The 26548-nt window shown below is 36.1% G+C and overlaps 2 protein-coding genes and 1 long non-coding RNA gene across 7 annotated transcripts in view; 1 reads left to right on the plus strand and 2 right to left on the minus strand.

The window, feature by feature from the left end:
* Positions 1-26548, minus strand: part of LOC131682516 (sodium/potassium/calcium exchanger Nckx30C) — a 291134-nt gene that overhangs the window by 170584 nt on the left and 94002 nt on the right. The gene's annotated exons all lie outside the window — the stretch shown is intronic.
* On the minus strand, positions 15001-16851 carry LOC131682521 (uncharacterized). Its single transcript, XR_009304093.1, has 3 exons — positions 16657-16851; positions 16471-16594; positions 15001-16406 (listed from the first exon to the last, which is right to left on the minus strand). It is a non-coding gene; the product is annotated as an uncharacterized LOC131682521 (long non-coding RNA).
* On the plus strand, positions 18683-26440 carry LOC131682520 (uncharacterized). Its single transcript, XM_058964052.1, has 3 exons — positions 18683-19230; positions 25313-25586; positions 26243-26440. Exons 2-3 carry the CDS (start codon positions 25344-25346, stop codon positions 26372-26374), a joined length of 375 nt encoding a protein of 124 aa, XP_058820035.1. The 5' UTR covers positions 18683-19230; positions 25313-25343; the 3' UTR covers positions 26375-26440.

Genomic DNA, 26548 nt, shown 5'->3' on the forward strand with positions numbered 1-26548 from the left:
TTTATCGTGTTTTTAGTATTTTTTAAATATTTTCATGCGAACACTTTTTTCCGGACTGTTTAGCGGAATGTTATCACGTATAACAATTTCAAATATAATATATTCGTAACTTCTTTACTAAGTTGCAAATTAAGCATTCTATGGATCATATGATGGAAAGCGGCCATTTTATGATGGTAAGAGTGGTGTGTGTTTTCGGATATAACTCTTTCGTTATTTGTAGGCCTGTTAATTTTGAAAGCTAAGGATCCTTTTTCTCAAGAGTCAAGAATATCTAGAAACGGCCGAAGTGGCCGAAAGCTTTGAAATTTGTAAGCAACATCCAACATCACTACCAAACCGCGATCAGGAGAACGGATACTCGTGGCTTTTCGAACTGATACCTATGTCTAAAAAATTAACTCCAATACTGAAGTTACCCTCAAGCAACACGTATAAATAATAGAGGTTACTATAACTTTTTCTCTATAGCCTGAAATATGGCACTGATGGTGCACATAAGTAGTGTGCGAAATACGCGTAACAAGCGATACAAGTGAATAGTGGAATTAAAACGCTTTTAATCCACCTAACAGTGTGATGAGACATTTCTTATAACTCTTATCACTCTCTTCGGATATTATATCGTTTGAGAACATTTAGAACTTGATGCTTCGCGATGTTTTTGATAACACATACTACATGGGATAGTGGCAGGACTCAGAGAATCGCTCAAATCAGCATAGGACAACATCAGTGCTAGAAATCTCAAACCAAATCAATGGGAAAGCGAAAAAATGGCCCATAAAATAGACATTCCAACAAATTATTGTTAATGCTCTGTTAATAAAATATCCGAATTGTGGTGGGAAAACTGAATTTTCCTAAAGGGGTTATTTATTTATCATTAGCATGTATGAAAAAAGCCTTATGTTTACATTTGTGAGTATCGCCCTTTTCACAAAAAAGCGTTGAAATGAAATCGCAGCTCCTGATATCACGTTATCTCTGAAGTGCATGCGTGCATAGTTCCAAATTTTACTTCGACATCGACTTTTTCTAAAGGTGACTTCCCAGTAGTATCCTTGATTTGAATTATTACCGCTAATCCTAATGCCAAAGAACAAATAAAAACCTCTCGAAAACTAACCGTTTGGGAAAATCATCATCATTACTGAAATTTTCATTTTCACGAATCTTTTCGATAACCTTCCGTCACAAGCGTTAATGCACTGGGTGCACAGTGCTCCAAAAATCTAGCGAAGTCGTCTTAGGGCACCAGCGGGTCTAATTCAGAGCTATCTGCGCGGCGGGTTAAATCTGTAAAGAACACTAAAAATTATTTTCCATTCCATAATTTTCAGTTCAGCAATTCGAGAGATCACCGCAAGCCATGAAAAATAGACTACGTTGTGAAGCGATGGTCACTATTTATTAAAAAATCACGGTTAAATAAAAAATTAAACTATTAAAAAATTTCAAATAGTTTATAATTTTCACAAACTTATTAGGAAAAATTGTTTAATAAGCTTTCGTAATATTGTGTAGGAAAAAAGCTGAAAATTTCAGTATTTTCTCTATCTGCAACATATAAACCCTTAAGTATACCAATTAATTGGTATACGAATTGGAATAGGTTCGCCAAATTTTGGAAGAAGTCTATAAAATAACCTCTTGAAAGCTACCTAAAAATTGTTGTAGTTCGATGCAATAAAAAATCATATTTGGCAATTCATATTTGGCTGATACAATTGGGGTGCCAATGTATTATAATAGATATTCGGCATTCGAAGAAGTTTCTTGTGAACGACTTTGTTTCTACTTACTTGAAGTCAGCGGCGTAGCCAGAAATTCGGTTTGGCGGGGGTTTGGTGAAAATCGATCTTACTGTCTAAACGGCATAATTCCGAAACCATAATTTTTGAAGTTTTAAAATTATGCAGAATTATTTTCCAGAAAATAGTAACAAGGTTCGTGTCTTTAGCGAATTTGTTGCGCCTTTATTGTAGTCATGAATATTAACCTGAGAAAATTCACCATAAATACTTCTTGGACGATATACCGTCAAAATTGTTTTATCAAATGATGCGCTGTTTAACGTTTGTAAAACTCATCGAAGATACTAAACCTCCGAAATTGGCGGTTTCAAAATGATGTTATCTTGACCTTAAATTACTGTTTTTAAACATTTGACCTATACATACAATTGGTCATACAACAAAAATCAAATGCTCATCAAAATCGATCAGAACTTGCTAGAGTCGAATGGAAATCGTCATTTTTCATAAATTTCTCTCTACATTCGGAAAGTGTTATCCTCGTTATTAATCATATTACGTTTTCGTCTCAACTCGACGCATTCCCAAAATAAAAACCTGTTTTAATACATCTAGTGGTGCAATTGTGCTTGTCTCATTCGTCCAGACTACGATTCCATGGCTGGTTATGTTCAATACAATGGTGGGAATGAATATTACATGTTCAGTACAATTTGCACATACATACAATGGATCGACAGCCACGATCTTGAGATATTATGTGATACTGAAACATCGCTTGAAACCAGCGGCGGATCATGGAGAAAGATCCGAGAGGTCCAGGTCCTGCCGAAAATTTTCAACTTGTTAAGAAATTTTAAATTAGTTTTAATTTTAAAGTAGCAACACCTCACTGCATACTCCCTCCGGGCCGGTATGATTGACGATTTTTAGAGTGATTGCATAACCTTTCTATACGAGAAAGGCAAAAATGTACCAAAGTCCAAAAAAGTCAATTTTTGTCAAGCATCTTAATGTTTCATGCATTTTAAAGTCATTTGGCATCAAAAATACAAATTTGATTTTGAAAATTTTTCATTTCAGTTTATATGAGAATTTGCTGTGTAATTGCACTCTTCAACTCGTAACTCCGGAACCGGAAGTCCAATCAACAAAAAATCAATAGCAGCCGATGGGAAGGTTGTACCTTTCATTTGAGACTAACTTTGTGTAAATCGGTCCAGCCATCTCTGAGAAACTGAGGTCACATTTTTTTCCACATACACACATACATACACACACAGACATTTTCCGATCTCGACGAACTCAGTCGATTGGCATATGACACTCGGCTCTCCGGGTCGGGATTAGATTGACGAATTTTAGAGTGAATGAGAAAGGCAAAAACATTTTTAGCAAATGTTGAAAGTTATGCATTTTTTGGTGAGCAGTTCTATGTTTCAGACATTAAATCAATTTTAACTTCGCTTCCTATTAAATAAAGACCCTTATTACAATACATTTCTACAAAAACGAGATCAATTTGAAAATAAATCTGAGGATTATGATTGATTACAGAACTCTGGAATTTTCTATTGGAATGTTTTCAGGCAGGAATTTGATATTGATGCTACTAGACAACTGTGAAATCAAGACCAATAGATCAGTTACATATCAGGACCCCATTCCGACAATTTATCAAAAGTCCTAACGATGTTAACAACAACAGGTTATCAATCTACGGATCAGATAATTGTTATTGTAATATTGAATTAAATCAGTCTGCATCAATAAATTTTCAACTTCAATCCAATATTTTTTTTTTGTGTTGTGGGGGGGGGGGGTGTTGTACGGTGTTAAACCCCAAAACCTTCTCTTGGCTACGCCGTTGCTTGGAGTTATTTTTTTTCGCTTTTCATTTTCCGATATGTTTCAGATCGATCCGATGGTTATAAGTTAGAAAAATTGCAGTGAGAAGGTTCGCACAAATGAACATTTTTGTACTGATAAGGTATCAAGTTCCTTCCAGACAACTTGGAAGTGTTCGGTGATTATTTCTAGCGGTTGTAGATAGTAAAATGAAATACAAAATTCGTTTTATCGAAATAATGTTTAGCTTATTTCATTGAATTATTACTATATTGAACAATAAATGGGCGACAAAGAGTAATCAACAAACAACAAGCCATAACTTTTAAAGTATTCAAAATAGATATTTAAAGTCTTTAGTAAAGTTATTCGCAAAAGTAAGAGCTACAAATTTGCTGAAGACATCATTTCGATATAATCACTTCCAAGAAAATTTGTGAAAATATCTCACTCATAGGGGGATTAATCAGCAAAAGCACAATTCCAGAAGAAAGGCCATATTACCTCCATTAAATTCTCCGAAGATACTATTGACCTAAAATAAGCCGTTTTGGCGTTAATAATAGATTATATGTTTTTGGTCATATTTCTGGCAATGGGAAATGATAAAAATCTTTCGTCCGCATTTAATGTTAAATATCTCTTTTGATAATAGTCCGATTTCTACAATCTATAGCTTGTTCGAAAGGTATTCGTTAAAGCTGTCTAAAAACATATAAATTGTTAATCTATATTGTCAATTTCGGCAGATAATTTCAAAAAACTGCAAAAAACGCCATTTTTACGCATTCAAACATTCATATCTTGGAAACTAAACATCAGAATCAAAAACAAATTAATAGCGTTTATACTGTTTTTTAGTTCTTTCATTTAAAATTGGTTTGGATAAGATCGGTTCAGCCATTGCTGAGAAACACGAATGAGAATTTGTCCGTTACATACACACACACACAGACACACACACACAGACATTGTCCCAAATCGTCGAGCTAAGTCGATTGGTATATAAGACTCGGCCCTCCGGGCCTCGGAAAAAATCTTGAAAGTTTGAGCGAATTCTATACATTTCTTTTATAAGAAATGTAAAAAATGTTACCAAAAATATCCGCACGACAGACCCGCGAGCAGAGAATTCTCAAAGGAGGGGGTTTTTATATTAGGATGGTGTAGAATCTGTTTGAACGTTGAAGATTTGTTCCGAGTCCCGAAAAGCTGAGTCTTGTGTCGACTTGGCTCAACAAATCCTGAAAATATCTGTTATTAAGAGGCAATCTTTATCACCACCGTCTGCTGATTCATGGTAGTGTCGGATTCTTACTGTGGAGGTTTGTAGTAAGCCTACCGACAAAACCTAAACCTCTTGTTCCTCCCAATACTCATTCTTCCGGGCCATCGTTATGTATTATTTCAGGAGAGATTGTGCTCTCGCTTGTTTTATTTTGTTTTAATTGTTTGTGTTTTTTCCATTGATGCTCTTTCTTGCTTACTGTCCAACCTTCGTGGTATAACTGACCTGCTCAGGTCAGCTGCAAATATCGTCACCTGCCGAGACGCGAACCAATCCAGAGATGCCGAACATAAAGACTTACATCTCTTTACAACTACCTTCGCAGGCTTTTTTATCCTTCTTGGCGATACTCGTTTCTAATTATCTTGTAGCTTTTGCTGAGAGTTTCCAGGCGGCGGAATTTCTCCCGACACCGATCCTATTTTTCGTGAGCCATTTAGTTATCAGTCACACTGGCGCCTACGGTGAAATTTCTCTACACAAAGATATCCCGATGTTCTCCGAGTTCGTGTTATTCCTCCTCCCCATCAGATAAGATTTTGCAAGATAATTAAATATCTCCCTCCCTCATGTTCCCTTAAGTAATTAGTGTATGGCCCTTAAAAACATTGCCGAAAACAGCAAATTTCGAGAATTTCTAATAAAAATGTTATTAAGATTTTCAGATAGAAGGATAAAATTAATTACAGAAATTTAATATGGTAATGAATACTGCAATACTGCGTACAACGAATATAAACATTTCAACCCTAAAAATCTCAGAACATACTAGTGGCATCTAGTCTCTGCCACTAGCATGTTCTGAGATTTTCAAGATTGAAATGTTTATATTTGTTGTACACAGTATTGCAGTATTCATTGCCACATTAAATTTCTTAAATATCTATCAATTCAAAATAGATATTTGAACTCTTCCGGTATCATGCATCACATGTTTTTGTTTCCATTATTAGAAGTTTTTAAAGTTTGCATGAGAATTATTAACCGATTAATTGTTTTGAGTGCCATCTTACTTTAATCAAGTAGCATTTGACAATTCCGAATGAACTATGGACAACTTCAAAATTAATATAACACTGCTACGGGTACTAAGAATCACTCTTATTCAGAACGCTTAAAAAATTGCGGCTTACTTATGGGTTTTGTCCCAACAAGCTATGGCAATTGATTGAGAAAATGCATACATGCGATCTCCTCAAATTTTTCAGTCATTTTGGTTCACAAAAAGAAACTAAAAAAAGGCTGCGCTTGCTAATTAGGACCATTTTCAAATTTTTCCATACAACAACGATTCAAATTTATCCATGCAACAACAATCCAGTTTAATGTATATCCGTAAATCGAATACAAAGTTGCAAAGTTTTGTTCGAATCAATAATTGAATTTTATGCATCATCGCCGGAATTATTCATATCTATATTAATTTAGCCGAGGATATCGAGTATTATCAACGGAAATGGGCGAGAGGTGCGAGGAGGTTGGCGAAGGCTGACTCAATGGTTAAGTGGCATGAATTAATTCCAAATTCGTCTTTGTCGGCGAACGGAACTCGAGGAGAGATAGATTTTTATCTAATGCATTTCCTATCGGTCACGGCTGCTTCTGGAAATGTCTACATCGTTTCTTTCACTCACCACCACCCTATTACCAGGAGTGCTGGGCTGGAAGCCGATTCCTTCACAAAACGGACTTAGGTGCCATCGCCACCAAGGAACTTACAGTCTAAGTAGGGTAGTTTGACCACCACGAAATATTCGCTCAAGGAAACGGATATCAGTTTCGAAAATTTTGCCCCCGGGAATTGTCAGTCATAGTAAGGTAAGTTTAACGCTGTTGACTATACGAGTAGCTCGCTACAAATCCGGGAGCTCGATGGTTCGCGAAAGCCACACCAAAACGGCTTGCGGAACTGCTGGGGAATATCCGAAAGGAATTTGGGAGTAAATGGCTCAAGATTTAAACTACATAATAGATGGAGAGCATGGCAGAAAGCAAGATGAATCAGTTGTCTCGATTGGCACATTCTCCATGTCATTCGGAGATTTTTGCCTTGCCATCGCTTTCCTTTTTAAGGAAGATGAAAAAAATGGTAGGGAAATGGAAAATGATAACACATTACAATCATAACACAAAACAGAAAACAACGTGGATACTTCACTCCCGAAGGAGTAAAGAACCCTACTGATAAAACCCATAGCTCTTTATAACACTGGACTAGCAACAATACATATTCTTGTGTTTTGCTTCGTGTATAAAGAACCAAAAATCCGGATACGCAATTGTATTACTACAGGGCTGTTACATATCAAATAATATTAGGTTCCATAATTGAATTCACAAAGATCACACGAAAAATACTCTTCATGCTAAATACTAGCCGTGTGATAATTCAGTTGGCAAGTTGGGAAATTGCTGCCACTAAGACGATATATCCAAACTTAAACCAGATTGGAGCCAGTTAGACACTAAAACCTAACAGTTCACGTAACGTGTGTGAACACCTAAAGCAACTGGCAGTTTTTGTTTTCCTTTGGAAAAAAGATTGCATACTCACAGCGTTTGGTGTGAGAGCAAAACACAATTCATTTCTGTATACTCATCAGCGACCCAGAGCTTCTGTACTTAGGGACCATTCATAAATTACGTAACGCAAAAATTGCCCAAAATTGACTCCCCCTCCCCCCATGTAACAAATTGTCACAAATTTCACCATCCCCCCTCCCCTATTACGTAACAAATTCCTAGAAAAAAAAATTTTCTTCGGCGAAAACATGTTCACGGTGTCTTTTTTTAACAACTTTATGCAAAAAAATTCAGCATCTCTGAAACTTCAGGATATGAAAGAATGGGCTTTCCCCTTTCATTTGAAACCAACATCAAAATAATCCGTCGGGGGGTCTAGAGCAACTTTTTTTTAAGTTTTTTTTCGTGAAAACATAGATTTTACAATAGAACTAGTTCATTTTTCTGTCCCTAGATGGTGCTTTAGACATTCGGACAACACTAAAAGTGAGAATCTGATAGATATTTTAATTGTCTAAAACTTTGTTAACAACTAAAAACCAATTTGAAATTATCCGGAAAAGTTGTTTAATATTTTAACGAAGTCTAAGTTAGTTTCACAGAAACCCCAGTGGTTTGTAAGTCAATTCACACGCACTTTTTTCATTTGCCAAATAGCTGTATTTAGTTGAACAGTGCATTCAGCGGAATTTGAGAGCTTGGAAAGTCTCATCTTTTAGCTGTAAATTATAATTCCAGATGCCACCTGGTATAGGGCACCATTAATATTTTTGGGATGAAAAGTCTTAGATAAGTGTTGACCAAACTAGTATAATATTAATATTCTTTTCCAAGATGGTGAGTGATTCGTCCCGCAGAAACAGCTTCTTTTTCATTTTTTCGATTGTTCTCGGGGATGACTGATAACTATTCTTGCATGAACCTCCTACTTTGCTAGCATCTTCGTATAAAATTCACTTGTCCTGAACTTCAACCTTTATATTTGAACAAACTCTATAAAACTGTTAACACCATTGCAATATTTCGCGAATTTCATTGCAATGCTTGGTTAAACACGCCGATTATCTTTTTCAAAATTAACTCAATGTGACAAACAGTGAACAAAAAACTTTGAGCTTTTGGATAAACATTATTTTTTTGGGATATATTCGTGGATTTGTATGTATATAAGGTTTTTCTTGTACTCAAATCATATTTTGTTTTCAAAAGTAATACATTTCGCATAATCTAGGATCAATTTATTAACGATTTCTCGCATAATTGATAGGAAATTGCCGTAAAATCCAACTGCCACAATATACTTTGCGGAAAAAAATTGAATAAATCGTTTCACGCTAACCACTAATTTGGACAGTTACTTCTGTAGTTTGCGTTCAATTATAAACTGTGTGTCCCAACAATTCGTCTTGAACAGAATTATAATAGCTGACTTAAACGATCATAACCTAAATTAAGCGACGTATGGTCCTTTCTAAAACATAAATGTAAGCGAACCCTTGTAACCAAGCAATACCTTCCGATGAATGGTAGTTCCTTCGAACCTATCGGGAAACATTACAAACTTGAACCAAAAGCACAAATAGTTTTCTGTCTCTGTCAAACATCCCAATTCTCAGAAGGTCAATAGGAATTGTCAACGAAGAAGTTGTAATGAATCCCGTCAAATATTTTCATGTCTCTAAACCCAATTATTTTTTTGGTAGTAAAATAAGTGCGAGAAAATATATTTCCAAACCACTAGGCCTCGTGTGGAACTATCTTAGATATAACTTCGTTAAAATCTTAAACAACTTTTCCGGGTGATTTCAGATCAATTTTTAGTTGTCAACAAACTTGTAGACAATTAAATTTTCTATCAAATTCTCACATTTAGTGTTTTTCTAATGTCTAAAGCACCATCTAGGGACAGAAATATGAACTAGCTCGAGTAGTAAAACCAATATTGTTACGAAAAAAAACTTCAAAAAAAAGTTGCTCTGGCCCCCCGACGGATCATTCATTCATATTCCGAAGTTTCAGAGATGCTGATTTTTTTTGCATAAAGTTGTTCTAATAACCCAAGGAACAATTTCTGCTGAAAAAACGTATATGCAAGATATTTTAATCAGCTTATGCTGATTAGCTGCGTTTTAAAATATTCAAGCTACTGCTCTTCAATGCTTAACCAGTTGAAATTGGAGAATTTATTCAGCATTTGCTGATTAGTGCTGTTGTAACAGCGTTTCTTCAGTCGCAGTTCTGTGTGGCTCATAACATTAGTTCAACTATTTATGATTAAGTAAGCTGAAAACAGGCTTTTTCCACACGCAAACAAAACTTGTTCGGTACCTTGTTCAGCTTTTACAAGGAGTTGCTGATTAAATCAGTTTAAGCTGCAATTATTTAGTAATTGTTCAGCTTGTTGTAAAGCGCTTGAAAAGCTAATGCTAAAAATATTTTTTTCACCAACAATTGTCGGCATTTTTTCAATTAATTTAATCTTCTTTCCATTCGTAATTACTGGTTAACGGAGCTTAGGCCCCCAAAGTCAATCAGCACCACAAAACCTTACCTTCCAAGACGAAATTTTGCGAATCCATTTCCTTTTTCCAGCATTTGGATTCGAACCCAGGTACATTGTGTTACTACATTCGTCGCTCTTCCATCTAAGCCATATCGCCTTTCTACTAGCACATGAAAAATTGGTCATCATACCAATCAAGTAAGTATTCATATAGTCATATATTAATAGCTGAATTGCGGTAACATTGATATTTTTAATCAGCGTTGTGTTAATGGCAGTTCAAAACCGGCGCTGATCAACTGCTTTATAAGAGCCTCAAATACGTATATTCAAACAGGGGGTGCAACCTTAGAACAGGAGGTGCAACCTTACACCTCGGATGGTAACGTCATTTATCTCGATAATTTTATTCATCACAACGGAGCATTTTTTTCAAAACCTCGAATCATTTGGCATTAAAAGTCGTGATTTTATTCATCTACTGTGCTGCTGAAGTTTTTTTTTATTTCGAACAGCTGCTGAAAGTTAATAAAATGAGCCAGTGTTATATCCACGATAAGGTAAGTTGATTGTTCTCAAAAATTTATGAATTTGCAGCCCAAATCGGATTTTGAATTAAGCATATAACAAAACGCAGTGCATGTTATATGTTCAGCGACTGTGATCTGTGGATATTTCTAGCGAAATAATGTTTTATTTAACGTTAAAAATATGCTCGTTTTGGTACTGAATCAATAACTATTACTATAAATTGCACGATTAGCACTGTATTTTTAACACTAGTTACTAAAATGTCCCCTTGCGGTATGTTATCTGCATTTCAGACACCGGTCACTTTTTCTGCATTGTGCAAACCATGAAGCGAGTCGACCGGTTCTTTCAATAGTTCCACATCAATGGATCGATGGAAAATATCTATTATGGCCACCAAAGCGGTTGGAATTACTTATAAGAGATCCATCATCGAAACCATCTTCAAATTGGAACAGATTAAAATGCGAAGTAAAACGAAAATATATCCCCACCTTTGACGAAGCTGAAACTGAGGCAGGCGGGTCACACTACCGATACATCAGATGTACAGCTGATCCCACCTACAAAGAAGGTGAAGACCAAAGCGCGCCGCAAACTAGCGAGCATTGATTTAAACCACCTATTTGAGAAGTTGAAGTTGGGTAAGTTGACATCATTTGCATGATAACACTTTTACAGTTCAGGTTCACTCATACTGGTCCTGAAACAAGACTGCGAATCTACTCAGTAAGTTCAGCCGAAAATGAGGCTGTTGGCTGGTTCTAGTTAGTATTCCGGTTCCGGTAATGAACGATTCTAATTAGAATCATCGGTTGTGTCACAGGTGTCGGAATACTAACTGGAATCAGCTAGAATTCTGGCTCATTGTCCGGCTGAGCTATACTGGGTAGAATTCCTTTTACAAAAACATCAAGCAATTTTTCGATTTTTGATACGAGCCAGAGTATCGCTGGCAATGTTTACAAAGTGCATATGACAATTTTCAGCATGTTATTCAGCACGTATCAATTGAACAGAAGTAATCAGTTCTGCTGAATGCAGTTTAATTCAGTATGTAGTTCAGAAAAAATAGCACGCTGAAGAGTATATTTTTGATTGATTGGACTAACATTTTTTCAGAGTCTTATCAGCAATTTAATAGCATTTGTATTGAGGTACCTAAAGCAGGTAGAAAAACATTTATTCAGCATATTGTTCAGGTATAACATACAATTTGAATAGCCGTGCTACAACTAGCCATAGGCACGTTTATTTTACCGATATTTCAACACATTTAATGATTTTGAATAACAGTGTTTTAATTTACTGATAAAACTAGTGTTCATAACATAGTTCAGCAATACTGTTTATTCAGCATAGGTTGCTTTTATTAGGCATTTATTCAGTAAATAGTCTTACAGTTGTTTCCAAATTGTTTCTTGGGAAATACACCGTGATGTTACGTAACGATCTAGCTAACTCCCCCTTCCCCCTATGTCGCAACTTGTACCCCCTCCCCCCTAAAACCGTTACGTAATTTATGAAGCGACCCTTATCTAACTAAGATATCACTCGATACCAGCCAGTTGTTTTAGGCGTTCACACACGTCATGTGCACTGTTTGTATTTAGTGTCTAACTTATGCCAATTTGGTGTTAGTTTGGATATATCGTCTAGCAGGCAGCAAGTTGGTGTCAGTTACTGACGAGTAGAACACGAAACATTGAAATCCAATTTTTCAAAGTTAGGTCTTGTGTCCTTATGCGCAAATTGATTAATCCATTTTTTCCATTGGGAAAAAATTAAGGTTGCATACAGTTGGCATTGTCCAATCAGTGCCCTAACTAGAATACTGTAATTGTGCTTGGAAAAAAGAAACAAATCTTTGACATTTAAAAATAACATCCGGTAGAAAAGTTTATGTTTGAAAGCAAGTTTGCATGTTACGCAAATAGTTGGCATGTTTGGATACAGCCCCAAGGGGGAATCTTGTGCTTCATCCACATTTCCCGTTAACTTATACGGAGCAAAATTTTCAAGCGCGCATTTGATCGATTCGGTTGTCATAGCTCTACAAGCAAATGCCATAGAATTAGAACTGCCTGAAAAGAATTAAGGGGCAGTCATCGGTGAAGGCTCCGTATAACGTATGCGGAATGAAATTTGGACAACGCTTCCTGCATTAAAATAAAAATGCAACCCTGCGTAAGGCACCATACTAAATGTCATACTCTAGGCACACTTATTTTAAACATCCAGGGTTAATTACGACCCGCTAGGAGATATTATGTGAACAAAATAGCACATATATCATATATTTATATGATCGAACCCTACAGAGTAGCGCTAGGGAACGATTTTGAGCTGTTGCTCTTTTCCATATTTTTAATGTTGTTATCCTTGTGTTAAGTGGCGTATGCAAGGTCGGATAGGCTAACGATTTGAAGCTGTTTTGGCAAAATCTGGGATAGCAATATCGACAACATCTTGCTACGCCGAGTTGACCAAATTTGTGACTTATTGGACTTATTGCGTGAAAGCACTTTAATGAGAGCTTGTCGTGGCCGGCGTCGGTATTGCTCAGCACAGAGGAATCAGTATAGATTGTACTATGTGATTCATCGTGTTATTCCCAAGCATGTTGTTCCAATGAACATTTTGCAATTTTCATTGGTTCTGGTCAATAACGGAGTAGCAACCACGGGCGATCTCTTATGCTTATGCTTATTGCCTGAATGCATTTTAATGAACATTGGAACGCTTCTGCTGTCTGTATCCTTCACTAGTTGCTTTGGTAACTCAGAATTACAGTACAGAAAGCAATCATTCGGATTGCCCTGAGGCGTAACCCACACGGAGAACCCGTCAATCGCAAAATTATGATATTGCAATTGTTGATTTTTATTTTGGCTGACTTAACTAAAAATGGCTGATACAACTAACGCGTTTGTTGATATTTCAATTACTAATTTGTTGAAAAATATTGTTGTTTCTGATAGCTGTCAGTTGTCTGAGAATAGACAGCAAAAAGAAAACAAAAATTTCAATACTGATTCAACTAAGTTATTAGTTGAAAGCGGCACTTCAGCTCGTTCATAATATTCGTCTTTTGAATTGAAAATGTGCATATTGCTTCTTTGTTTTTAGTCGAATTGATAAAACGTGCAACATTTAAGTGATTCAAAAAATGTTTCGTTTAATCCAAATAGCTATACTTTCGAGGTAGGTTTGAATATTTGTTTAAATAATAAGTTCAAAGTTCAACTGAGTTCTTGATACTGCAAGTTTAGACTTTTTGTACTGAAGCAATGAGTTGTTCAAAACTGTGAAGCTTTCTTGTGCGAGTATGCAAAATAGTGAAAATCAGTCAGTTTAGTGAAAACGTTAGCATCGATATCTGTTTGTGTCTGATTTGCAGTCAGAATCGTCACCCGGGTCTTCACCGATGCCTTTTTGTCAACTACATCTCAAGTTTCCATTGCTATGCTGACCCAGCTAAGCAAGATGTTTGGAGAAAGTAGTGAGGTGAGATCAATCCGATTTATAATAATTATCATTATCCATTTTATTAAATATATGAAATCACTCCAAACCCACATCCCATTTTCCTTCCATACTAACAAAATCAAACATCCGTAATATCTATGGAGATTGCGTGGGTTCCCCGTATCTTCTTAAGTAGGTATTTAACTAACATTCCCTTCCCTTTTACGGGGAAGCTCTAATGTATTCGTAAAAAATACATTAATAAAAATTCGGAATAGTTAATATTGAAAGTATTCTTTCCACATGCCATGTACTCCTGTATGTACGCCACACGGCCAAGATTTGTTATTCTCCACGGTGATGCTCCGTCCCGTACACGTTAGGACGTGGTGTGCATAGCATTTAAACCGATTGTCCATTAGGTATCAGAAAGTTTACCGTGATCTTACACTGAATTTATCTGCTAGAGCTATACCAATACGTACTAGGCTTAGATGAGTTCGAAAAAGTCGATGATAAAAGCACAATTTGTTTCAGTATGAACGCAGTTGATGCACTAAAGAACCCGGGAAAAACTCCAATGAGGCTCTTCTGCCCATTAAAGCATAAGAGTCTCTGAATCACCTTTGATTCATAATGTCAAAATAAAACTAGCCGGTTTGTTTGCAAAATATCTACAAAAATATCAAAACATAGTTGTCTCATCCATATGGCTCATAATCGCAAGTCAGCCCCATGTTCGATGGGATTCCCTATCTACATGGAATAACATGCGATTGTAGGCAGCATAAGGCTCAATGAAAAAGTAAATTTTGAACAGCGTTTATCTCGGTTTGCTGTCTTTCACTATGGGATTCTTGCTTTAATGAGCAACTGATGTTTATGACATTTTAAGACAATGAGTCTAGTTGAACTTGTTTTCATATCGTCGAAATAGTTTTGGAAACTTTTGCGGTACGGTTAGTGACCCGTAGTAACATCCCATCGAAAAAAAATGTAACGTCATGCTCGATTGGATAAGTCTTTCCTACGTACATGTAACAAAATTATCACTATGTAAGATTCCTTGATTTTGACCCGATGTATAGCTTAGCTAACAGGTTACCGTGCGACAAATAAATTACAATTACAATTGGCTCTGGCATATAACTTGTGAAATTGGATGGCAGCACCGTGTTTATTAGTAAAATCTGAAACTGCACATGCAGGACATAACAAATCTTTAAATTCTACCAGTAAGCAATTACTAGGATTAAGTTTTTTAAAGCAAGAGAACCAATGCAAAAGCTATTATTATAGTGCTAAGCAAACATATTCCGCTAATCCACCCGTGAAACTACAAACAGTGTTTAAAGAATGCTCAATAGAGCCTATTTGAGAAAAATAGTAGTGAAGTATTTTAACGTTAAATATGCGCTTCTTGAAGGCCGGCGATGAAGAGGGGTGGTATAAGGGTAAGGGGAGGGGCGGTGCAACAGCCATTATACCTGTTATTTAAGACGTGGTTTAAGAAAAAAGTTCAGTCAGCACCGAAGAACCGATGTGACTTTAAATGTGGAATATGTCCAAAAGCCGGAAGTGTCGATAGTGGACAATATATTTTCAAAGAATGTCTGATTGGTCATCAGTGATAACTATCAATTATATTATACAAGCAGAAGTGTTATGTGGTATATGGGTGGATGAAGAGAGTGAGTCGGTGATCTAATCAGGATGACTCAGGATCAGGAAATTGAATGAAATTATAAAAGGTTATTAGTGAAACAATTCTAAAATAAAAACATTTTATTGGATATTTAAAAATTCAGACTATCCATCCGATCATAATGTCGCTAGAAAATGCAAGCTGTTTTGGCCCTACAGAATGAGTACACGCATAACCAGGAAAGCTTTATCCACTCATATTCAGTTAACTACTAACCGACTCTAAGCAGTCATCACACGGAAATATAAACAAACCCCACATGCGACGCCCAGCAATCAATCAGTTGAAAACCTCTATCGCCTCCGATGACACCACGGTAGTACGGATTCCCTAGATACAACCAAACCACATAGGTCATCATCCACCGAGGCACCCGATTTAACGAGAAACGATGACAGTTGTACGAAGACAAGCGACAAGCAGTATCATTTATGTGATTGCATTATCACCGACGGAAATTATTATAACAATAGTGGAACGCCATATAATACAGCACTGAATGAACCTAAATAATTTACCTAGTTATCGTCCGGTTGGACAACATACAGTGCTGGCGTTCTACATGTTCTTTCCAATCAGCCCAATTATAATAGAAAATGTAACCGATTTCAGGAATCACTTGGTGACATGAATCTCAAAGCATTCTTGTCCTCTGATGGTTGTTTGCCAAATGGACCGCAACAGGCTGGACGTGTGAAGTTATAGTCCGGAGCAGTTTATGGAATAATGGAAATTAGATGAATCTGTCGTCATAGAGGGGCTGTTAAATCTCATCGGAAGACACTGTAAAAGAAAGGTGATCGATTGGAAACGCAGTCATTGTAATACTTGAAAATACTTGAGCTACCACGAATATCCTTCTGAACGGATGGTGCTTCCTCCCGAAACATTGTAGCATTGGTCTGCATCTCGTAATTATTCTCCATCGCGTTTTTGACGTTATCCAGAAACGACCGTCCAGACGAATAACACTGCAAATAAACGGAAATCCTTCTATCGCAGTAAAAGTGAATAATTTTTAATAGCAACTTACCGCCGCGCACTGGATGATAAGCAACCGGTAAGCGAATACTGTCGAGATCATTCCCGTTCGGTTCTACAACACGATTATTCCCGATTTGTTTAATCGCTGCTGTAGAGTAAGAAATGTGAAAATAGACAAAACACAAAGCAGAATCAGCGCCGCCATGATGAGAAAAAACGTCAAAGAACATTCACTCAGAAATAAAAGTATGCATTGTTAGCATACTTTCTATTCCCGTCTCTTTTTTCTGCAGTGATCTTTATGCATTTTCTAGCATATACTTCTAGTAAGCTATCAGTATGAGTGGATAGACCGAATATGTCCAATGCATAAAATTTACAGCAGAAGAAACGAGAGGTAGATAGAAAAATATGCTATCGATGCATAAATAAATTTTTGCGTGTTAGTGAAGTGTTTTTTACTTGATTGACGCAAATAATCGATTAATCTCTAAAATAATCGAAAAATCAATAATCGATTATAAGCTATTGGTATAATCGCGTAAATCGATTAGCTGATATCAATTAATTCTCGATAAACATATGATTACGGCGTAAAATCCAACTGTCGAAATTTACTATGTATGAAAATTCCGGACAAACGGTCATTCGCCAATCGATAGTGAATGAAAGAGAAAAGTTTTCTCTTGCATTAAGTGCTGTGAACTGGGTTCGGCCAGTGATGGTTTGTGTGGAATTTAATTTAAAGAGATTTGTGACAGTTGGCTTTTGGGCTTTAATCATATGTTTGTCGAGAATTGGCAATTCATGAAAGGCATGTGCTATCGCTAAATATGAAATTCACAGGACAAAAATGCAAGTGCCTCAAAATATGAAAATATTACGAATCTTTTCTTAAATCCGCTTTGCGACTAGCCGTGCGTCAAATTACGCGGCCATTCAATTTGCATCAGTGCGAGTGTGCAAACGATTTAACGTTTGATTCGCTTGATTCACTCGCGAGTGCTTTTTATATAGCGAGAACTGGACGAAACGCTAGATTATTTCGAGACAGACAATAGACCCAGCGACAAACTATTCTACGCAGCCCCCTGTCAAGGACGACGTCCCTGTGCAGCCAGCATCACTGCCATACAAACCAAAACATTAACTTTGAATCGATTGATTAAAGCTGTAATTAGTTACTAAACGTAGTTTTTCTGAATAATACGGTGTTAAATCATCCCACAAGGTGCAAAACGTTGTGTGGAATGCTTGAATGTCGTGTATAGTACCGAACATAATTCTTTGTTTGGGGCTTTATAGCTATAACGCCCCATATATGTAGGTCGCTGTCAAACTCCATATAATGGTATAGGGATGCCAGAGGGCTGATTCTACCTAAGCGAATATTGATCCTAATCGATTATCTTGGTCGATTAATCGAATCAATCAATCAAGCTCCTAAAAATTACTCGATTAACGCATATTCGATTATTTCTAGACTAGAAATGAATTTTACATGAGATTTCGACGTTCAGATGCGAATCACGACTGAAAAACGTTACTATACGTCAAATCCATTCCGGAACCGGTTCGAATTCCTGAAATGAATCAGTATAGTGTTTGGCTCCAAGAAAACAACCGGTTCCGACTCAATCGGTTGATGCATTTGAGCCGGAATTGTTTGACTGAGTACACGCAGAATTTATTTATGCATCGATAGCATACTGTTCTATCTGCCTCTCGTTACTTCTGCTGTAAATTTCATGCATTGGATTCTAGTCCAAATGCAATAATCGATTCCGACTCAATCGGTTGGTCCATTTGAGTGAGCTGTAATCAATTCAGAATCTATTTTAGATTCCAAATCGGTTCAGGAATAGCTTAAAGATAGAATCGGAAAGATCGAGTTAAACAACGATTTTTGAAGTAAACGGATCCATTTTGAAAGAATCGCATCCCCCAAAAAAATCCTCCCGATGTTTACATAAACTAAATCGGTGGTGATTGTAGTATCTCCTTAGAAAATTCTTACTTCGAAAATAATTACTTTCCTTGACATGTTCATTTTACCACTCCTACTAAGTAATGATAATATACCTGAAATTGCATGGGAATTCCGTCGTTACTCGCCTTACCTGATAAAAGAGATTATAGGTCGCATGTCGCTGCTAACACTGAAAATTTATCATCTCACTCTCACATATGTTAGGTCCATTAGTTTGACACCTATTACCCCGGGTATACACCTGTCAAAGTAATGGAATTCAATATGCTAGAGCGAGACCCCATGTTTCAGTCCGTGAATGCATGGAGACAGTAGCGCTTTGCTCCCTCTAGTAGTTATAATCTCTTTTTACCTGATGGATTGGAATAAGATCGATTTTTTGGAATATAAAGATCGATTTTGAAAACATCGCATCGATATCGCCCATTCCTAGAGACAAATCCTTCTGGCGGTGACGACTTTCCAAATGTGCATTCTGCGTAGACTTCATTTTGTGAACCGTCAGCTCGCTTTATTGAAGCGCTTTTTATTTAAATAATTAAATTTGTTTTACGCCACGCAGCGGAATTAAATACAGTGTTCAGTGTCGGTGGTGTTGAAGAAAATTGTCGGTGTTGTTAAAGATAACTATCGGTAAGTATTTTTAAAACATTTTTAAATATTTTCCGAAGCAGAGGTAAAAATGATGGCGTTTTCGTTTTTTTCTCGGTGCTACACCGGTGTGGCGCAAAAAAGAGATAGACTGATTACACCCAAGTTTGAATGAGTGTAGCACCGACTACACCAGTGTAGTGCACAGTCAAAAACGAAAATGCCATTAGGATAACGGCACACTTGATTTTTTGCAATTTATAGTAGCACACATAAATCTTGAGCGTTTTTTCAAAAAGACATATCTGCAATGAGTGACTCTTTGTTTACTTTCTCTTTCAATTTGTACGGCGTCACAATAGCATTTTTCACTTATTTTGCAGTACAGATCGAAAGACGGTGGCTTTGACTAGCATATTATGCAAAGAATTGAGGGATAAATGTTAAAGCGACCGAATTATTAACAGAAGAGAAAAAATTTTAGGGGAATTTGTTGCGTTTATGTGATTTTATATAAAATGTATATAAAGATAATATTGAACCTCAATTGTTACACGTGATTGGTTATTTTTGATATTTTCGTGTTTTCATTTAAGTTTGTATGATATTTTGGCTCAGTGGCGGGTTTATAAACGCGACATTACAATAGCTACACGCAGAGATGTATGTTCAATATAAATATGTATCGAATTCAATATATAAAACTATTGGCTGGGAGACAAATTTGGTTATTAAACTCAATAGCATTTATTTAAATAACATTTAGCGTTGTTTTTTTTAAATTGAAAATGTTTTTATTAAAATGAAGTTTTTTTTTGGACAAAATATTTTCTAACGTAAGTTTGTCAGTTGAAGCTGGAATAGGTAATAAATGCTTGATTTTTTTCCTTTAGTAGTGATTGACAATCATGCAAGGGATTCGACGAAATTCAGCACGTAACACAACCGGCAGAATCCATTGTAAAAGCACTCCAGAATCCATTGCAAGCACAGGCGTTTATCGTATAAATTGTCTGCTTATTGATTGAAAAAACTTGAAAAAAAAACGACATTTTCCAGGCACAGTGGCCGGGAGGGAGGTTGTCCCTTAATTTATTTTCTCCACTTTTTACTGACCACACAAAAATTCGGCCGGTAACAATTCAACATAACAATTTAGTAGGTTTGAAACTCGGTGCTATTTTTATACTGTTGGTATTTTTTAGAAGCAGCATAATTTTTTATTTTGACAGTTTGGAGAGATATCGGTGGAAAATTTTCCCTGATCAAATTCTGGCACAAATCCCGTGACCCATTTTCCGAACTGTAAACTAGCCTTAAGAGCCGATTTACTAGCATTCTACATTCTCTGCTGTTAGAATTCATTCACTTAGAAGTGACATACACTTCGTAGTAAAGCTACCAGGTTTATATTGGGCTAACCAAGAAATTCGGTTTAGGGAGCACATTGTAGATATAGCTTCAAAAATAAATTTCATGAGGCATACAAGAAATGTCTGCTGGCGCTATTGAAATATTTCAAAGATTCTCAGTCATTCATGGTGAATTACAAGTAGGGTGATGTGCCTATTATGGCAGTAGAGCCTATTGTGACCCTATTTCGTACCCCTTGGTTTCGACCCAAGCATATGAGATAATGACACTATCGATTTGGCTAAAACAGGTGAGAAAAAATAAGATATAGTTATATTCTTTATTTGTTGTGCACATATGTATTTAGAACTATCCTCTAAATCCAACTTTTAATTAAAACAAAATCACCTTATTGAAATATCTACTAATCCGCCGCACTCACGTAGAGAACCGAAACTGGATGCAACGGCGCTTAGCAAAATAAACACTTACGAGCCAGCATTTACCGGCCCATATCTCGTTATTCCGGCACAAATATACTAAACATTGCATTGATACATACCTTTATTTTAGCTGGAGAATCTTTTTACGATAATTTCACTTTAAAATCACTCGTCAAACACTAGAATAGACCTAGTGTTATAATAGGATAAAACTAAATACGGGGGTTCCTATTATTGGCATGTTTTGCTGATACACTACCACAATCAAAACCAACTTTTTGCATCCATCATACAGAAAAGAATCACCAGTGCGGCCAAACCAAAACATGAACTTGTAAATATAATGTAATGCGATTTCAGGTATAAGTAATCAATTATTTCAAGTTATTCAACTAATTGTTGATTGCAGATATTTTATTTTCATCTGCACATACAATTCGGATCGAGAGAAAGCAATGTGTAATATGAAACTTGTCATTCCAGTAACAATTACCGTCGCATGGTTATTTCCTGCGTGCGCAATTCTGGGCGCTCTTCTACTAACAGCTGATGAGTTTCATTGATGTGCGTGATGTTTACGTTTGTTTTGATCGGCTGAAAAAAGCAGAATGATTCGTTTTACAAATCACACGTTGGCGTCCATGATCTGGATATCTAGTTAGAATCGACGCAAATGGAATATGAGGCATTGCGTTTCAACTAGATTGTTTTTCGATGAGGTGGAAATTGGCACACCCATGAGGCGATAATTGAATCGTTGAGGTGGAAATAGATGCACAGAATGGAACATTTATTTTCATTTATGCTGAAAATTGAGGCAATTCTGCTAAATAAGCATTATATAGATGTTTAAGAAACAGTACACTGATACTTTATTCTGAGAAAGGTTATAGATAATATGGCTTCTTTTAAAGTTGTTCAACAAATAGTGCGACCCTCTCCCTAATGGTGCCAAAATAGGCTCATCACCCTATACACAACTATCTAAACAGCGTGTCGTTCTTACCCCAACCAAAGGGTGTCGATTTTACCCCAGCAGCGAATTTTTTTCGAAAGCATTAAAAACCGTCATGTGGCTCAAAATCGTGGGGTATCAGTTTACCCACAGTGTCGGTTTTACCATAATTTACCTACGGGTGGACCTGCCAAGCACAACTGGACTTTATTATATACTACACTATTCCATAGATTATGGACTACCTACATTATGTTGCACTGTTCTGTATATATTAGGTAAAAATGTATGCTTTTCCTTTTCTATTTGCAGTATAAAGTCTGAAATTATAATATAGGTCATTCAGTACGCATTTTACTGTGAAACCAATAACTAGCTACGAAGTGCATAATTTTGTTTGTGATATCGATAGAGAATAGTCTAATATAACCTATATCATGTTTTTCGTCTGCTTTTTATGCAAAAAATCCTTTGTTTCTATACCAACTCTTATGAAACATTTATTGGACAAGAACGGTCAACATAGACTGTATAGTTACCAAGAATTTGTTTGTTTTCAGCCACGTGGGTCCGGGACTTGTGAAAAAGAATTCAATACATCTTCTGTGTTTATAAAGCATCTCAAATCACATGAGACTAAAAACATTTGCTCGAATAGTGTTTTACAGTCCCAAAGTTGTGATGAAATTCGACCGCCATTTTCTGATAGTTCATGTGTTTTAAATCAAGTGCAAAAAGAATGTACCACTGTCAGTGCAAGAGTGATACCGAATACAATTTCAGCTGAAATTGATGATTGTGATTTTGATGACCCATCTAACGAGATCGAGGCAAGCGAAGACAGCAAAAATTTAATTAATTTGACCAGACTCAATGAAATTGGCTTGAGATTCACCGCGAAATTAAGTGGGCAGCCTCGTTACAATCGCGAAATGGTTTTTAGTATCCAACATGATATAATCCAAACATTATTACCGGGAATTATAAATTATCTAAACGATCAGCTTGGACCAATGATACAAGAGAATTGTTCTTCAAATGCCAAGTGTGTTATAGATGGCATATCAAGAATATTTGAAGGCTTTGAAACTGACAAAAAGCTTATAGCAATTTTAAAATCTTTGGGTGTGTATCAGGAACCCGTGAAAATTCCCATTGAAAATGAGCTGGTCACTGTTATTGACCAGCCACAGCCAGAATCAAAAATAGAAACTTTATATAATATTTATGTCCCTTTAGGTATCACTTTGAAAATGTTTTGTGAAAATGGGGAAAACTATTCTTTAATGAAAGAAAACGAAAAAAAAGTTATGGATTGTTCCGACGAATATTCTCATTACGTAAAATGTAAGTTTTGGCAAAACAAAATGGAGAGATATTCAAATAAGAATTGTATTCCATATTTCTTATACTTCGATGAGTTTGAAATCACAAACCCGTTAGGGGGTAATTCAGGTAAACAAGTTGTTGGTGGTTTTTACATCACACTTCCATTGCTACCAAGACATCTCGTTGGACGTATCAACAACATTTTTTTAACCATGCTATCCTATCCCAAAGAATTAAGTGGTTACAGTAATTGCAAAGTTTTGAAAAGAATGGTTGATGAAATTATTGAATTAGAGTCAGCACCTCTTACAATTAATACTGCCAAAGGCGTAGAGCAGGTGTATTTTCTATTGGGTGGAATTTTGGGAGATAACAAAGGTTTAAATGAGCTTTTGGATTATGTGTCTTCATTTCGTGCTAATTTCGTGTGCCGCATATGTCGAATTTCCACAAATGATTTAAGAACAGAAACATCAGAAAGACTAGACTTAATACGAAACTCAGAAAATCATGCAAACGATGTCGCTACAAATGATCCTTCTATGACGGGTGTGAAAAAGGATTCTGTGTTTAATCGAATTCCTTTCTTTAACGTCACACAAAATAAAATCACTGATTTTATGCATGACATATACGAAGGATTTGCTCATGATGTCTTAAGCCATGCTTTGAAATATTTTATAAAAAACAAGTTCTTCACAATACATATTCTCAATGACCGATTGAGAAAGTTTGACTATGATATAAATGATCTGCGTGATTTTGGAAATAGAGATATAACTGATAAACATCTCGCCACCAATCGATTTAAAATGACAGCAGCGCAAATGATGAAATTTGTTCATAATATTCCATTGGCAATTGGTGATTTGGTGCCGCCCAGAAATAAAGTTTGGACTTTTTTGATAATGTTCAACAAACTTTGTAATCTATTGCATAAAAATAGTTTCAGTGCAAACGATTTGCTCATACTCAATGAAAATATCAAAATCGTTTTGACCGATTACCAAAATGTTTTTGGTTTCCCACTCCATTTGAAACCGAAAGCTCATTTTCTCACTCATTACCCTTCGACAATCAAATATTTCGGTCCGGTGCGTGGATATTGGACAATGAGACTTGAAGCATTCCATCATCATCTAAAGGTATTTGCTTTAAGTACTTCGTCGAGAAGAAATATTTGTCTAACAATAGCTATTAAAAATCAGCTGGTCGTGGCACATCATTTGTTGGCTAATATAAGAAATAGGAAAGATGTCTTCCAAACTGGTAGTAGGTCATTCGTCAGCACCAATGAAATTTCCAGCTGGGACATTGAATTATCGCTTAATACTATTGTGACATTCAATTTCGTTTTATTATCTGATCTAAAAATTACAAACGGTATGGTTATAACCATGAAAAATACTACTTCGTATAATTTTTTCCAAATATTCCATATTATAGAAGTAGAGTCAGAAATAGTTTTTCTTTGCAAAGAATTTATTTCTCCGACATACAATGCTCACTATGATGGGTATGAATTAAACGAGTTACATGCTTACCAGGTTATTAAAGCTGTGGACATCATGTTGCCACCAAACAAAGTTCATTTTCTCCCAACTGGTATGAAAATCCTCAGAGTGAAAAATTAGAAATATCCTTACCCTAGATGGCATTATGACTCGGAAAAGGAAAGATTTTCATGTTTGTCGCATTCGCTTTTACTATGGCAGGCGGGGACTTCGAAAGAATACACACCGCTGACCTCTACCGCTTCGCTAACTGTAGAAAAAAAACCCATCAAGAATATTACGCCTGACGCTGAGTGCGTAACGAAATATTATGGTTGGTTCTTGAGCATGTCTCCGGTCTATACTAAGATCATTTCATATGTAGACTTGTAATCCTCTTAGATAATTTAGTGATTAAAAATAACTTCATTTGAATATTGCACTGTTTTCTTATCAGCATTTTTGCCTAACGGATAGAAAATACACCTAAATTGCAACATTTGTTGAAATAACCCATATCGTACTAACTTTATCCTATTTTTTTATTATAGTTTAGATCATCAGCGAATTACAGTGTGTACAATGGATGCAGTCTTCGAGGATTTTATATCTGAAGAAATCGCCTTGGATGAAGACTGTACAGAGCAATCACTAGTGGACACTCTTCTTCAAAACAATGGATTAGAATGTTTAATCCCCAGTGTGCACGAGCAAGAACTGGATGATGTGGATTTGTTCGTTCGACTAACGGAGAGAGAGATGGAGATTTTAACTGCTGGATATACATTGGGTGTGAAAGTTCGTCTACGATTGTGCATTGAGGCGGTGAGTTCAAATATTCGGTTAATTTATGCGACATACACCCTTATTATTGTTTGGGATAAATACGAGATTCGTTCGAAAGCGGTTCGAACGAATAGTTAACCCATTCGACTATGCTCTCGTAAACGAACAGTCCAACCACTTTCATTCGAATCTTGCATTTGTTGTAAACAAGAATAAGAAGTGGCATAGTTTCTTAAGAAAACTTTTAACTTCAAATAAAATCATGAAAAAACATTAGTTCTTTTATTGCCTGGTGGAAAATCTCGACCTTATATTTTTACATACTGAGCATCCGATTCTTAGAGTACATGCAAATTATAATTAGCTAGTTTAGCTAGGCACTTTAACTCTGTGGTCATTCGTACCTGAGCAAATTATAGCGCTTTTGTATTAATGTTATATATTGTAATCTATTTGCATATCAGCATATTTGCATTAGCATCTATTGTTTGTCAAATCAGTTTTTATTTGAGTTATGACGTTACACAAATATTAAGAAAACGCAAAATTGGGTTTTACAATGGTAATTCAAAAGTTATCTACGGGTTCGGATATTTTTAACACAAGCATCTCTTGAACGATGTCTCTCATGATTCGTTCTTAGCACATAAGCAATATTTTATATGCAATTAAATAACTTACGATTATAACTGAAGGAACAAGCATCACGAGGGATCGCGCAGTTGGCCACGAAGGAGGAAAGAGGCAAACGAAATTCGTCCAAACGATCTATTGACACAGTATTGATTCCCGACGCTTCCAAATTGGTAACAAAAATAATTACCTAGCTACACAATACAATTTCGTTCTGCGTCTGGTATAGTGTGATTGTTCTTTGTGTATGGTGTTAATTCTTAAATTTATGTTGTGTTTGTATTATACGATCGAATCGCATATATAACTAATTCTACTAGAGAAAATAGAGAGAATTGCGAATTGAAGTATGTGTTAATAATGATTTT

Source organism: Topomyia yanbarensis, chromosome 2 (assembly GCF_030247195.1).
Source record: "Topomyia yanbarensis strain Yona2022 chromosome 2, ASM3024719v1, whole genome shotgun sequence".
Classification (NCBI taxonomy): Eukaryota; Metazoa; Arthropoda; class Insecta; order Diptera; family Culicidae; genus Topomyia; species Topomyia yanbarensis.